The sequence below is a fragment of the Condylura cristata genome, unplaced genomic scaffold, assembly GCF_000260355.1.
Source record: "Condylura cristata isolate star-nosed mole 26May11 unplaced genomic scaffold, ConCri1.0 scaffold00003, whole genome shotgun sequence".
Classification (NCBI taxonomy): Eukaryota; Metazoa; Chordata; class Mammalia; order Eulipotyphla; family Talpidae; genus Condylura; species Condylura cristata.
This window is the reverse complement of record NW_004567104.1, coordinates 60,674,308-60,691,184: the sequence shown is the minus strand read 5'-3', so window position 1 is coordinate 60,691,184 and position 16,877 is coordinate 60,674,308. Positions and strand designations below refer to the sequence as shown.

The following is a 16,877-nucleotide window of genomic DNA, read 5'->3' as shown; positions in this document are numbered from 1 at the left end:
AGAGAGAGAGAGAGAGAGAGAGTATTCGCTAGAAACAGACTGGGGAAGCAGAACAGGTGGATCTACTGAAATCCACTGCTGAGGGGAACAGCAGGTGAGACAGGAGACAGGAGCCATCTGCTGTGCCTTGTTGATCAACTCCCTGGCAGGAATAAAACTCATGCTGCAGTGGCTGCCAATAGCTTGACAGTGCTGACTTTAACCCTTGCACCACCAGGAAGGCCCCATTTAAAATTTTAATACAGAAGAGATGCTAATGAGTTGGCAATGTAATTGGCCATTAAATTCTACAGCACTGTGAATATCTGCATATGTCCTGACATACAGTATTTTTTCAGTTTTAGGTTACACACAACATGTACACTAGATACAGACACAATAAACAGTTACATTTCTGAGAGTAACACTAACAACAGAACACACTTGGAACAGTCATCAATGACAGAACCTACCAAATCGATACTGCACATTAATTGGTCTTCCATATAAACGAATTCCGTTCAGCAAAGCTATAGCATAAGACACGGATTCTGGGTGTTTAAAGCAGACAAATCCAAAAGACTTTGGCTTTCCTTCTCTGTCTTTGCATATAGTCACTTTGGTTAATGGCCCAGCCTATAAGAAATTTAAAAATTATTTTCTCATAAATTTAAGATTTTCTTTACACTCAGATGAATCAAGTGTATTCACTTAGACCGAAAAAAAAAAAAAAAGTCCGCAAATAGCACTAGAGTAACATAGCTGCTAATAATGTATTTTCATAACAATAATTATCACACTTTTTGGAATTTTCTGGCCCATTAAAGAAACATACTGTTATAGACATGAAATTTTTTAAACAGTAGTACAGACTCTCAAAAGAAAGCAATTTTGAGAACACTTCTATCCAAGACTAAATTACTACTTTGTTTCCATACATATGAGTAGTGTGTAAGGAAAAAATAATTTAAAAAAATCCTGTTTGTTAAATTATTAAAAAAAATTAACATTATATTGCAGTCTATTTTTTTCTGGCAATAAGATAAAAAAAATACAAAAGAACCTTAATTTACTTTATATTCTGAGCTAATAATCCCACTTGGGAAATATTCCCAAAGGAAAAATATTTTAGTATGATTAAACCTTTTGAGTAAGTACATTATCTAGAAGAGTGAAAAATTAGAGGTTCTAAATATTAAGCTGCATAATATATCAAATTATGTTATTAAATGACAGAAGAACATAAAGTGAAAATTTTCAAATTGTATAAATAGTAAGACCTATGGTTAGCAATATAAAGTAAAAAGAGCAGAAACAAATGTAAAAATTGTCTGTTATTACTAAGAAAAAATTATATCCACCATATTAATGATCAAAGGCACTCATAATCAAGATTTAATGGTGAAAAGTTCATACTTATTAATTGTACTTTAATGACTCATTGCTTTTCTCTGTAGAACTGGATAAATGTATTAACAATTTGCTTTTAATGTAAAGCAAATCATCATCTTTAAAATGATGCTATATTTTAGGATCAAGTTTTTCTCTTAAAATACCCTGCTTTCCCATTGACTAGCTCATTCTCCCTCTTGACTTTAAGGCCTACCTCATCTATAAATTGATTTTTCCTATTCGTGTCTCTATCATGGAAGCAAGTCCCCTAGTGACCTCTGTGTGATTGTACTTCCAACTGCATACATTTGAAATTGAATTTATTTTTCCCCTTAAAATCTCTATTACAGCATTCCTTAGTTAAAAACTACAAAAATCTTCAGACTTATTTTCTTAAATGTAAAGATAATCAGAAAATTTTAAGAAATTAGTAAAAGGATAACATACAGTAATGAAGCTAATTTTAATCAGCGCTTTTATGTGTGTGTGAAATCATAAAAGGATGGAATATACTCAAATGTCTTAAATTTTACAAATCCAGAGAGGTACGATATCATTTTTAAAAGTAAAAATTTAACAAGAGGACTTTCTTGTAGCAACTATCACATGATTATAGTCTTTTAAAACTAGAATGAAGCATATTAAGTTGCAATTATCAGAGTTCCCTAGGTTTTTGCCTTTTTAAGAGATACTTCACTTTAGCAAATCCTTCCAGAATATAGAAAGACATAGGCAAAAATACAAAAGATATGCTTGCTTGCCTGATCTGCTAAAAGAGATGAACATTTTGTTTAGGGAGATATAAAAATTGGAAGATAGTGTGTAGAGTCTTGTAGTTCCATACAACTAAAGTAGATCCAGCTCCTGCTGCCTAGAAATAGGGTTGTGCAAGGAGGTTTTCAGGCCTACTGGCCCTCCTCCCAACTCTAGTGCCCTCCTTTGTGAAGGCTCAACCTGAAGGAAGTCTTCTGGAAAAAACAAAAGCAAACTATAAATTCCTCTCTCCCTTCCTCCCACCTTCACTTTCCCTTCCTTTCTATTTTTGTAAAGTTAGAATAAGCTTAAAGGGCCAGTTTCGAAAGTTGGCAAGTTAGAAGGATAGGCATGACCATCTTGAGCTCAACAATACTTTTTTCAAATAATAGAAAGTTTGATATCCAAGAAAAGATACTTAGTTCCTGGAGAGAATTCTATCTAGAATTATAGCAATAATTAACAGAGGAGCACTTGGAAACAAAAGCAGAGCCTCTCAAAATCCAAATGAAAATCCCTTTCAGTTCCATTCAGGCCTGGGAACTTAACTCTGCTATTGTCTGCTTTGGAACTGCCCTTATTCTAATAGATGAAGTCCCTTTGTCTTGATTTCTCTTGACATTAGTTTTAGTATTGTTACTAATAGTAATAATGGTGCTATTAGTAGCAGTAACAACAGCAAACACATAGTAGGTTCCAGGTTTAGTTTTTTTTTTTTTTTTTAAGATTTATTTATTTATTCATACAGAACTGGGGTACAGGCCAGAGATGCGGAGGGTGAGAGGATTCACCAGAGACAGAGTGGGGAACAGAACAGGCAGATCGGCAAAGTACACTGCTGAGGGGAGCAGCGGGCGGGCCAGGAGAGGTCTGCCACTCCATGTGGTCACCTCTGGGGCAGGTGGGGATCGAACTCATGTGGAAGTGGCTTTAGCTTCTCAGTGCTGTGCTTTAACCCGCTGCGCCACCAGGGAGGGCCCAGGTTTAGTTTTAACTATTTTACCAGTATTAGTTTATTTAATTTTCACAACAACATCATACGGTAGATATTATTACTGACATTTCAGGAATCTGAAGGCACTAAACTATTCATTTACTTGCTGACATCAGAGCTCACACTCTAAAATGATTCTGCTGTAACTATGTTCCCTCCCATCTTGTAAACCTACAAGATTTACAACATGATTTAACCCTAAATCATGTTAAGAATTTTAAATATTCCCTTTTAGAAAGGCCATGGATTGCCTCTGAATTTGTATACTTAGCACTTTACTCAATATTTGATATGTAATTCTGGATTACGGGATGATCAGAGGAATGGCTGAACGAAGGTATCTTTTTTAGCACGTGACACCTAGCAGTACCTGACAGGTGAGTGCTTACAGAAGATGCAGTCAATAAAAGTTTCCAGAGAGTCTTTTTGATATGAAAACAGGGAATAAGTCTGGAATCAGCAGACCGCAGTTCAGATTTGGCTTCTCAAGTCTCATGTATGTGCTGGAATAAAAACACCTGCCACAAAAAGGGCTTGGGGGAGTTAAGTAATGAATAGGAAACTATTTCAATATCTCATTTCTCGTGATGAGTGGCCTAAGAGTCTATTGCCCGAAGGAAGCCGTGACAGGGCGGTTTTATTTTTGCTTTAGCACACCCAGGGCCAGGCAGCCTCGGAGAAGCCCTTACTCAGGGTTGGGGGTTGGGGGTATCCCAGGACAGCCTACGCCCAGGTCACTGCAGTGACGATGGGTATGGCACATAGGCAGTTCACCACCCAGTCGCTCACCTGGAGGCAGGTGCGCTAAGGGGGAACTAACTTAAAACCCAGGTCCAGGAGGGGAGGGGGCTCAGGGTGGGCCAGGTGCGCCCCGCCCCTTCGACCGCGGTTCCGACCCCCGGCGCCCAGCTCTTCCGGCGCCCCTTCTCCAACCACTGACCTGAAGAAACAGCTCGTAAAGAATCTCTTCCCGCACTCGGGCCTCTAGATTTCCCACAAACACCGTCCTGTCGGCCTCTTCCTGAGCTGGGAACATCCCTCCGGTCTCTTCTCAAGGATGGAGGAGGCACCTAGGCCCCGCCCCCTCGCTGGGTTTTCCTGCGCTTCCCTACGAGGGGGCGTGGCCAGCGACGGGAATACGCGCGCCAGGGGCGGGGTGAGGCTGCGGGCCACGCCCCTGCCTCGCGGGATCCGCTCTCAGTGCGCCGGCCCCACGGCCAGCCCCACCGGGGTAGGACTGGAGTCCAAGGAGAGTGAGTAAAGCAAAGAAGGGGTACAAGGGCTTTCTTTTCGTGGGATGGCCTGCATTTCCAGGGCACAACATTATCAATTGATTTTTTAATGTTTTCAACTAATATTTTAAACTAAATTTGTATAGAGATAATTTTTTGAAAAGATGTATTTATTTATGCATACAGAGCTGGGGTACAGGCCAGAGGTGTAGGGGTGGTGAGAGGATTCACCAGAGACAGAGTGGGGAGCAGAACAGGCAGATCGACGAAGTCCACTGCCGAGGACCTCAGCGGGCGGGTCAGGAGAGGTCTGCCTCGCCATGTGGATCATCTGTGGCAGGGATCGAACTCATGCTGAAGTGGCTTTAAGCTTCTCAGTGCTGTGCTTTACCCCGCTGAGCCACCAGGGAGGGCCCTCAATTGAGATAATTTATGATGGTAATTGCATTACAGAAGTTCCCCAAACTGCTAAAGAACAGCTTTCTTTTCTTTCTTAACAATTTATTTATTTTTAAATTTATCTATTAATTAATTCATGCGTACAGAACTGGGGTATAGATTTTCAGGGGTGGTGAGAAGATTTACCAGAGAGCAGGGAGCAGAACAGGCAGATGGACGAAGTTCATTGCTGAGGGGAGGCAGCAGGCAAGACAGGAGAGGACTGCTAGGCCATGTAGATTGCCTCCGGTCGTGGTCGAACTTACACTGAAGCAGCTGCAGCTAGCTTGCAGTGCTGCATCCTAACCCAGCCAACAGGGAGGACATAAAACCATTTTCTTTGTTTGCAGAGATTAAATAAATAAGTCCTTAGGATTTTATTTATTTTTGAAGCTTTTATGATTATGCACACAAGAGCTGTGGTGTAGGTCAGGGGTGGGATGGGAGTGAGAGGATTCACCATAGGCAGAGTGGGGAGCAGAACAGGCAGATGTGCTGAACAGGTCGGAGAGTACTGCTGTACTATGGGGGTTAGCTTCTCCACTAAAATCGATCTTACATGACTGCAGCAGTGGCCATAGCTTGATAATCTTGAGACTTAACTGGTGCACCACCAGGCTGGCCCTTAGTCATTAGGAATTTAAAATAATGTCCTTCATAAAATAACTTTTGAAAAAAATGACTGCATGCATGCATGGACATGTATCCAATAGAATACTACAATTAAAATTTAGGGAGCTCTCCTTAGAGGCCTCTGAAAACAACCACAAAGGTATTGGTCAACTCCAGGAAGCGTTTGAATTTAGAAAACAGCTTATACTGAGGAGTAATAGCGAATTTTGTGATGGAAACCAGAATTCTTGAAGATGGCTCCTTGGCCTTTGTGGTAGGATCCAATGTTTGTATTTTATAACAAAGTTGTATTTTGTAGACTGTTCCAGGGTAAAGAATTGATTCCTACTGTTACAGGGCAGAGAGAGAGGAGCACCGCTGAACCCCCAAACCTGCCTGCTCTAAGTGGGTTCTTCCATTGGCTGCATCAAGACAAAACATGTAAGACTTTAATGAAAAGGAACTTTAATACAGTGAGTATACAATACAGAAGACAAAGAATATAACTTCTAAATCAAACAACTGAAGTTACCCATCCTCTTGTGGGCAAAAGTCAACCCAAAGGGATTGGCCCAAAGCAAGGCCTGAAAACCTGCTACAAGACTAAAGCAACTTCTGGCTGGGACCCATGGAAAAGGGTCAGAAATGGCCAGACAAGTCTGGGAGGAAAAGAGCAAAATCAAAATCAATAAAAACACTGCCATGGTCACCTCCCCACATGTCTCTCACCCACATCTGCCTTAACCAGTCCAGGTTCAGGAAACAAGCCCGGTTTCTTCATCACATGCTTGCTGCTCCATGTGGCTTCCTCAGGTCTCCTGGCTATCCATCCTGCTTCCTTCTTCGATTGATTCCTTTCCTCCCCTCCTTTTCTCTCCTCAGCTCCACCCTCCTTCTGGCTAGGGCAGGGAACCTGGAACTTCCCCTTTTCCTAGGGACCACCCTGTTACACTACCAGTGTAAAGAGTTGATTCTTACTTGAAGAAGATTTTGAAAAAATAATAAAAACAATAACAACAATAAGGTAAAAAAGGCAGAAAAAAACCTACAATGTCAGCACGTTGATAGTCAATGGCAAAGTTGACTTCCTTTCTGAAGACACCATATGTTTACATAGAGCCCTGAAATTAACCCATAAATATACAAATAGTTGGGCATGATGATAATTCATTTTGAGTTGAGGAGGGATGCTTTTACTTGGTTGGTAGGCCAAAAAAAAAAAATTACCTTTTCTAATGAAAAACAATTCATCTTTGGAATCTTGACTTTTGATTCCAAAGGGTTACAGACGTTATTTAATTTTATGGCTTTAAGTGGTTAATTTCATTGCTGGAATATCAGGTTCTATTGCCTAAGGGATGGAGTGGATTAAAATAATTATTTAATAGGTATTTTCTGGCACTTTTTAGGTTCAGGCATTGTCTTTAATCCATGGGAAACAACGGAAAGTGTGAAAATCAGCCTCTTAATGAAGCTTATAGTATGATGGGAGCTACAGATTTCTATTATAATTGCAAAATAAAGTGCCATTCACTTCAGCAGTCACCTTCCTCTGATGTCTGGTGTCTGTAAGTCTGCCACCACATTTTCTTTCTTTCCACTCTTACCAAAATTGTTGGTGGTGCAGGGCTTAATTCTCAGCACTATTGCCAGACACTACAGCATGAATTTGATTCCTGTCCAGGGAGCTGACCCACATGGCACAGCAGACCTCTTCTGTCTCGCCCGCTGCTCCCATCAGCGTGTGTTTTAGTAGATCTGCCTGCTCTGCTCCCTACTCTGACTCTGGTGACTCCTCTCACCCCTATCGCCTCCTCTGGCCTGTACCCCAGTTCTTGTATGCATACATAAAGCAAATTTTAAAACAATTATGTTAGAGAGGTAGGAGGAAACTAGACCATGGTGGACATAACAAAAACTGTTGATCAAGTGAATGGATACTGCTAAGTCTTTATTCAGTGTGCATATCTTGATATGTTTTTATTCATCTACTTAAGAAACCTTGTTGAAAACAGCAAATTTCCTCTTTAACATTACCTCAAACACTGCTTCCCTGAGAAATATATCTCCAGATTTCATTGTAAAATATGCAGTGTGTATATATGATTTTGAGCACTATAAGCCTTTTCTATACTGACAAATAGTAATGATCCCATTATCTTCTACATTAAAATTTGCATTATCTACAGTTGTATAATATTTGAGTATTCTTATCACATCCTCTTTTTATTTGATAGTTCATAAGTTTAATATGTTTAGAATGTGTACATATTTAATGTTATAAGTTTTGGAAGTCGGTTCATATTGTTTATTCATAATTTGATATGTTTATCATTTTTCTAATGTAAGTGTATTTCATTTCCTAACACATGTTGAATGTTTGCATGGTAATTTACCTAGCAGTATCTAAAAAGTAATTCAATTTACTCTAACATTTACTTGTCTTTAGTCACATAAAAGGTTTAATAGATTAAATAGATGGAGTACTCTATAAGGAATTAGCTTTTTTTAGTCATACCAGAATATCATACACCAAACTATATGAACATAAAAATAAAAATGTTAACATATATACTATATGATGCTTATATACACTTATATATAATGTATATTATGTAGAAAAGCTGTATATTTAAACCAGAGTACTTTTCTTTTCACACCTGACTCTTAATCTTTTTTATAATTCAGCCTAGGCAGCATCTCTTAAAATACTTTACTGGCCTCTGAACACTAGATAAGTTTTCTCCCTCACCTGCATATTTTATAGTCATATATATACACACACACACACACACACACACAGACATACTTTTTGATATATATATATACTTTTTTATATGTACTTTTTTTTTAAAGATTTATTTATTTATTCATACAGAACTGGGGTACAGGCCAGAGATGTGGAGGGTGAGAGGATTCACCAGAAACAGTGGGGAGCAGAACAGGCAGATCGACGGAGTACACTGCTGAGGGAGCAGCGGGCAGATCAGGAGAGGTCTGCCACGCCATGTGGATCTCCTCAGGTCAGGTGGGGATCGAACTCATGCGGAAGTGGCTTAAGCTTCTTAGTGCTGTGCTTTAACCCACTTCGCCACCAGGGAGAACCCGATATATGTACTTTTTATTAAAAAAAGATTTTTTTAATTTTTGCATAGAAGAACTTGGGTACAAATTCAAGGTATGGAGTGGTTAGTGAGAGGATTCACCAGAATGAATAAGGAGCAGAACATTTAGATCTACTGAAATTCACTGCTGAGGGGAACAGCAGGTGAGACAGGAGAGGTCTGCTTTGCCATGTGGGTCAGCTCCCTGACCTGGGATCAGGCTGTTATGGTGCTAATGCTGAAACTTAACCTGTAGTCCATCAGGAAGGCCCATAGGTATACTTTTTTCAGACTGTTCTCATTGTGAAATACTCAGGGGTTAAATTTTTTCATTCCTTAGGACAATCGGACAGATCTGTGGATGTATAGTTAATGGTGAAATAATACAGTGCATAAGTGAATGATTTAATTTCGGTATCTTGCTTAGAAATCAGTAGAAACCAGGCCCTTCCCTGATGGCACAATCCGTTAAAATGAGCAGCCCTATGAAGCTGGCCGAAGCCACTGCAGCATGAGTTTGATACCCCTCTGGGGAGGTGACCCCACTACTCCCCTCAATAGTGCACTTATCAGTCTGCCTGTTCTGCTCCCCACTCTGTCCCTGGTGAATCCTCTCACCCTCCACATCTCTGGCCTTTACCCCTGTTCTGTATGAATAAATAAATCTTAAAAAAAAAAAAAAAAGACTATGCATACTGGGATAAATAAATCTTAAAAAAAAAAGAAATCAGTAGAAACTTACTTAAAATTGTACAAATGAGTGAACAAATGAATGCATGCATGAATGCTATAAGGAACTCTGATAAATGCTTAAATTACTTTTGTGTTCACTTTTTTCTTACCCTTACTTTATCTTTATTTTAGTCTGATTTTCCTAATAATATTTGCCCCATGTAAATAGAGCTTTCTGTTGTTCTACTAATTTAGATGTTTATTGTATGATAAATATTTTAATATATAAAGAAATAGATGGTGAAATTATCTTTTATTTATTTTAATTTGCTAATCAAATTATAGCAGTGACATCCTTTTAAAAGTGAGGTATCACATAAAATTCCCAGAAGTCATACAGGTCAAAATAATGATGACAGTTCATGAGAAGTTAAATTTTTGGTTTTGATGATTTTCAATAAATAGCTCATTTTGCTGTGGATTCTCTAAATCATCTCCCCAGAACAAAGACTCAGTTCCATGTTATATGAGGTAAATTGCCTTAAAATATCTTAGGAACTAGATTTTAATTTCCAGAACTTATAAAGCATCTACTTATTACAGTTTTCTGTTTTCCTTACCTACACCAATCCATTACTAGAATAAAAATAAATGAAAATTTAAGTAAACATGTGAAAGGAAAATCTAGAATAATTTAAAAGTGACTGGCATATTAAAAACAAAACTGCTTTTATTTTTAAATTGTATATCTCTAGAGATAGGCTAGGATTTTGAATTTTAAAATAGCCACTGAGTTTACATTGTAAAATGACATAAACATAAAAAGACCATCTTTTATACTTGACAGCTTGATGTGTATGGATTTCATTATTGATGTTATGATGTTTAGAAACAACTTTGTAATCAAAATGGATATAAAACACTACTTTTTCTGACTCTTTCTATTTCTGGCATTTTTTAACATTACATTTGCTCAAGGCTTTCAGCACACATATTCTTTCTGACCACTTCTGAAATCCTGAGGTATAATTAACTTTTTCTTTCCCTTAAATTCAACTTGTGTAGCTGAAGGCTTATGACTTATTACAGAGTCTTTGACTTAAAAATCCTTCTCATCACCACAGACGAAATGGGAGAAGACAAGCTGCTTCACCTTTTCAGCAAATAGGGAGGAGCAAACAAACTCAGTCCTTTCACAGTCCAGCCTACTAGTCTGTGACATTCCTACGAACGGAGAATCTTGAATTTCAGAATTTTGTTTTTACAGTGAATCTGAGTGCCTCTTTTACTTTTTATCAGATTCCAAATGAGAGTTTACATTTTTCTCTGTTTGATGTGCTGGGCAAGATCTGGTAAGATGCATACCAATCATTTAATTTATTTTTAAAAATTGTATAAAATAATGTGATCTGCATAAACAATGCTATGACAAGGCATGAAAAAATACTCCGTGGCATGGGTACTTTTAACAAACAGATTAGATTATGGGAAAAACACTGTGTGTGTGTGTGTGTGTGTGTGTATATTTATATATATATAGCATATGCATGTTGAGTGTTTTATTTGCTTTTCAGATATTTAGTAACTAAAAACCTTTCTACAAGAAGATGTAACTAGAAAATGAATAGAAATAGTCAATAGAAAGAAAGATTTAGTAATAGAAATTAATTTATTATTTAAAAATTATGACTTAGAAAACTTCTTGTTTCAATTTCATGTCTTCAAATGACTGTACTTTTGAAGAGAACTTTTACATAGGTAAATTATTAATTGCAGAGTAAACATATACTACATTATTTTTTTATATTCTGCCAAAGCATAATAAAAACTGGTTTATGGTAATAAAGTAGACTTTATTTTCTTGGTTTAGTTTACTAATTTTAGTAATATCATTTACTACTGCGTAGTAATAAAGAACAACTTGTTCTACTTTATGATACTAAGAAAAGTAACAAATTTTAAGAGTCACAATGAGTAGTTTTCTGTAGAGATTTTGCAAAAGAAAGTAATTTTCTCTGTTTTGTTTTAAAAAACTTCTCATATGTACACTCGAATAACAGAAAATATCACTGAGAAATTAAAATTATTTTTTGTTTTTATTTGATTGGCTGTTTGAGCTGATCATAAATTCTGGAGCTAGTTGCCTTTTATACAAAATCTAAATGGTAACATAGTGTATCATTTATATTTGATTCATTTGGAAGAATCTTGATAGAACTGGCATGTTTGTATAATGCATTAAAATGGGACCTACCTTACTGTAAAAGTAATACATTTAGATCTAGAAGTCAGAAAAATAATATAGCACAGAAAATAAAAAGAGGACATGTATACATTCAACTGTATGCATGTATAATAAAGATTTCTTAGCTTCTGCAGTATCCATGTTATGTATACACCAAAACTCATTTTTCCAAACTCTCATTGTCATATAGATAGTTGATTACTAAATTTTCACTATTTTTTGTCTGTTTTATACATTGGTGTTAGTGATCAATGGGTATAATTGTAAAATGGTGTAGTAATATTTTGATTGGTCTTTGTTTTTAAAAATGATTGCATGTTTTAATGAGGTTTTGAGCTGTTTGAGTATTTTATTTTCTAAAATAATATCTCATTTATATCCTTAACTGATATCTGATTGGGTCTTTTCCTTCATTTTAATTCTTAGACAGAAATATTAATTCCTGTCTAATAATGAAAATGTATCTATATATTGTTCTTTTGCTTAATTTATATTGTTTATGTATGGAAATTTATTTTAATATGTCTGCCATGAAATTTATCAGCCTCACACTTTATGATTGCTTCCTTTGTTTTGATGATAAATGTCACTTTTCAATCTGAGTTTATGCACTTATTAACTATATTCCTTTGGTACATATAATTTTACGTTAAGGTGGAATGTTTTAACATATATGGAATCAAAATAATATCCTAGGTGGGGTTTATTTAAAAATCATTGCCTTTGAGTACTTTGAATTACTGTAATTATCCTTGGTAATATAGTTATTATTATGTTGTACCCATTTTGTTTCATTAATCTATCAATTTTTGATTCCATTTCACAGATCTCTTTTTAATTAATTTATAACAAGCAGTTTTAATCATGTTCCCTTATCCTTTTATGTTATTTAAAAAAAATAATGTAATAGTTTAGTTTTACATCATTTTGTGCCTTTTCCATCTCAGTGTAATCCCTGTGGGCTTCCCATCACTAAATCACCTATGTGCCATCACCATAGTCCAGTGTACTTCTCTCCCCCTTCCGTTCATGTTCCCTTATTTTAAAAATATAATTCATTTTTGCTTGTACATGTTTTCCCTCTCAGGTGACTTACACTTAACTATCCTGCTAAGACAAATTTATTTTGCAATTTTCAGCCTTGACCAGCAGAGGGACCTCAAATCCATTGATAAAGATCTCATTGAGCTCTTAATTGAGAATTATATTGCACACATAAATTAATGTAGGAGAACTGATTTTGTGATATTGTTTCTTCTGTTCTGGATCATGGTCATGCTTATTCAAATATTTTCACTTCCTCTTAAAGCTTCTCAGCTCTTCAGTTTTCTTTCATAGGTACTATCTAGTTCCTTTCCCCTCTTGATCTTTCCTACTTGCCTTCTTTTTCTCTTTCTCCTTCCCCTCCTCTTCATCTTTTCCTCCCTCCTTTTTATTTTCTCTCTCCTTCCCTCTCTGATGCTGCTTATAATACTCAAGAATCTATTACTAGACTCAGTGTCTTAAAGTTTCCCCTTATGTTTTCTTCTAAGTGTAATATATTTTAACTCTATTTTTTATTTTTCCTTGTTAAAATACATTTAACTTTAAAACTCTGACATGAGTATCTTCATTCCCCCTCTATGCACCCTTCAAAAATTTAGAAGAATAATTGACACAATTATATATTTAAAGCAATGTGTTGACTTGATCTATATAAACATCATGAAATACTTTCCATGATTAAGATAATCAACACATATGTTATCTCATAAAATTAACACTGTGTGTGTTGAGAATGCTTAAGATTTGTTCTCAACAGCTTTTAAGCATGCAGTGTCATATTGGTAATTGTAATAAACATGCTACATATTAGTTCCTTAGAGCATATTGTTTCTTTAAGTGAAGGTTTATACCCTTAGGCCTACATTTCCAGTATGTACCTTACCCCAGACGCTGGAAAATACCACTGTATTCTGTTTCTAGGAAATATGGTTTGTCTTTTTTTTAAATTTTTTTTATTTTTGCATACAGAACTTGGGTATAGGCCAGAGGTTCAGGGGTGGTGAGAGGCTTCACCAGAGACAGAGTGGGAGCAGAACAAGCATATCAATTAAGTGCATTGCTGAGGGGAGCAGTGGGTGGGTCAGGAGATGGATGCCATGCCATGTGGTCACTTCCTGGGGCAGGGATCGAACTCATGCTGAAGTGACTTTAGCTTCTCAGTGCTGTGCTTTAACCCACTGCGCTACCAGGGAGGGCCTGGTTTGTTTTTAAGAGTCTGCATGTGAATGATACTGTACAAGATTTGTCTTCTGTCTGGCTTATTTTCCATAACATAATGCCCACTAGGCTTATCTTTTACCGCAAATGGCAGAATTTCATCATTTTTATGGCTAGATAATATTCCATTGTGTGTATATGTGCATTTTCTTTTCTATGTACATATAAAGATAGATATGTAGATACATACATACAAACATATATGTATATAATATATTTTCTTTATCCACTCATCCATTGAGACAGATTTAGGTTGGACTTCCCTGGCGGGTTAACTTTTACTGTTATCACATCTGTGGTCTTATTTTGATCCCCAGCCAGGGAGCTAACCCACATGAGCCAGCAGATCTCTCCTGTCTTGTCTGGTGTTCCCCTCCCACCTGTTCTCCTCCCCACTCTGTCTCTGGTGACTCCTCTCACTCTTGAAACTCTGGCCTACACCCTGGTTTTTCTATGCTTCGCCCCCCGCCCCCAAAACATAGAAAAGCACTTAGGTTGTTTCTGTATCTTGGCTACTTTGAATGATACTACAAGGCATGTGCAATCTCTTTGCATCCCTGATCTCTTTTGTTTGCTTTTTTTGCATTGGATTTCTTTTTCCATCCATTCACTCATACCCCATGTATTTCCTTTCAACTAAACTGAGGCTCTTATCCATAGCACATGGTTGGATGTGTCTTGATCGCTGGGTTTAATTTATTTACATTTAAAGTAAATACTAATAGGGAAATGTTTTGCCTAATGTCATTTTTTTCTATATGTCTTAAAGCTTTTCTTTGTCTTTCATTTATTCCATTACTGATTTTCTTGTATTTAGATTTTTTTTTGTAGTGATACATTTTGATTTTTTTCATTTGTCTTCATGTATATTCAGTAGATAATTTCTTTTTGCTTATCATGGGATTGTATATTGTATTCCAAAGTTATGACATTCTATTTTAATTGATAAATTTAATTCAACTTCAATAAAAACATAAACTTAAGATGAAAAATCTCCTTTGCAGCTCTGCTTGTCTCATTTTGCAGCTCTGATGAAAAAATATACTTGTATAATTGCATGCTCCTAGTTTAGCTTATAATTATCCTTTATTCTATGTGCACTTAAATCCTAGAACATAAACAGTAAGGATAGAAATCAAAATTGCAGTGATATTATTACTTTTTATACTTGGTCATATATTTAAGTTTACTGGAGAACTTTGTGTGTTCCTGTGACTTCTAGTTAGTCAGTGTAGGGGCTCCTATCAGCATTTCATGTAGAAGTCTCTGGATAATGGACTTACTCTTAAAGTTTTCTCTGTTACCTGAGATAACATAATTTTTCATTTCAGGGCATGCATTCCAGAAATATAATTTTAGGTATATATGGTGACAGATGTTGAGTGGATTTATTGAAGTGTACAATCATTATGTTGAACGACTGAAACTAATTTAATGTTATCTATTTCTGATACCTCATTTAAAAAAAAGTTGTTCTCTTTCACCAGCTTAAGTATCTTATCTCATTGCTGTTGTCTGTAAAGGTTCTTGTGAGGAATTCACTGATATGGGGATTCCTGTAAGTTTTTGATGCCTTGTTCTACTTGAAAGATCTAAGAGAAATGAGTCATTTAATGTTCTTGCAATCTACTAGTTTAACTTTTTTAAGTTAAAAAAAAAACTTAACATATTTAGACATTATTTTTACAGTTTCCCTACCTATCACTTTTTTTTCCTGTTAAGTATTATTATCATTGTTGATATTATGACTACATTCAGTTAATACTTTTATATATTGACAAGAGAAAGTTGGAGATCTTTTCCTTTATGTTTCTTTTAAAGATTTGTTTATTTATGCATATAGAACTGGTGTATAGGTTAGAGGTACAGGGGCGGTGAGAGGATTCACCAGAGACAGTGTGGGGAGCAGAACAGCCAGATCCATGAATTGCTGTGCCATGTGGGTCACCCTTCTGGCGGGGAATCAAACTCACATGGAAGTGTTGCGGCTAGCTTCACAGTGTTGCCCTTTCACCTGTTGCATCAACAGAAAGGGCCCTCTTTTTCTTCTTTGATGATAGTAACATTCTTGCAAACTTTATTAATTTGATTTTTTAATTTCTTCACATCATTTCTTCAACTTCATAGAAAGTCTAAATGTTTGGAAATTTTCTATACAAATTATGTTTTTCTCGGTACCCCCTCTTTCTTTTTTTTTTAATTTATTTTTTAAACATTCTTGTTTATTAATTCCCACGATATAGGATCTCTCCCCGCAGGTGTAGGCACCATAGTTTTCCCACCACCGGAGTGTCCAACAGTACCCCATCATCCTCCACCGTGTTCTCTCCCTGTCTAGTTTGTTTCATTTCATTTGAAAGCTTTGGCTTTTCATTCATTTGCACTGGTGTTAATATTACTAATGAAGTCAGTTATATGATGTTACAATAATGCTAAAAAAATCAGAAATCAAACCCTTATCAGAAGTGACATAAAGTGTTTATTATTCAAACCTGTGGAGTCAGGTGTGACTTTGTTAGCACTGTTTTCTTGAGTTCACTGGAATATTTGATTGGTGACAGTCACTCAACTGGGGTGACTAGTATAACTGGAGAGGGTAGCCCTTAGATACCTGTATGTCCTGGTCAAGCAGGTTAGTGCAGATGTGATGTCATAGTGACAGCAGAAGTGTAGAAAGCCAAACCCTGATGAATATGTCTGTGTTATAACCCTGACTGGAATATGTCCATTTTTTTTCAAGGGCAATAACATGGCTGTGCTCATATCCAAAAGTGGGGCAAGTGACCCTAGTTATGATCAGAGAATACAGTTATGAGGAAAATGTCATGGAATTAAGGAAAACCTCCCCTCCAATAGAGTACAGCGACCTAATTCCCTTTTGTTTCATTTTGTATGGAATATCTTTACCTCACTACTTACTTAGAATTTTATTTGCACTTCTATTAAATATTTTATTACTATATTATTTTATGAGAGCTGAGATTCTGGCTTTTCAGTAGAGGTTTTTTAAAAGTTGCAGAACATCGCATCTTTTTTTTTTTTTAGTATAATATCATTTGTTTTATTTTTCTATTATTTATTTTAAAGTCCTCTTTCAAATCCCTCAGGAAATTTTTACAACATATTTATTGCCCCTATACTCTTTTTATCCTACATTCTTAGCATATTGACTTACACTGTATTCTTTTTCAATA

General features: G+C 36.3%; 1 protein-coding gene across 1 annotated transcript in view; it reads right to left on the bottom strand.

Annotated features, from left to right (window-relative positions):
* Positions 1–4,178, bottom strand: part of RBM11 (RNA binding motif protein 11) — a 12,449-nt gene extending 8,271 nt beyond the window's left edge. Inside the window, exons 1-2 of the mRNA XM_012731515.1 lie at positions 4,059–4,178; positions 453–615 (exon numbers count right to left, since the gene is read on the bottom strand). Of these exons, the coding sequence (XP_012586969.1) occupies positions 453–615; positions 4,059–4,154 (259 nt within the window). The 5' untranslated portion in view covers positions 4,155–4,178. The remainder of the gene's footprint in view (positions 1–452; positions 616–4,058) is intronic.
* Between the last annotated feature and the right edge of the window lie 12,699 nt (positions 4,179–16,877).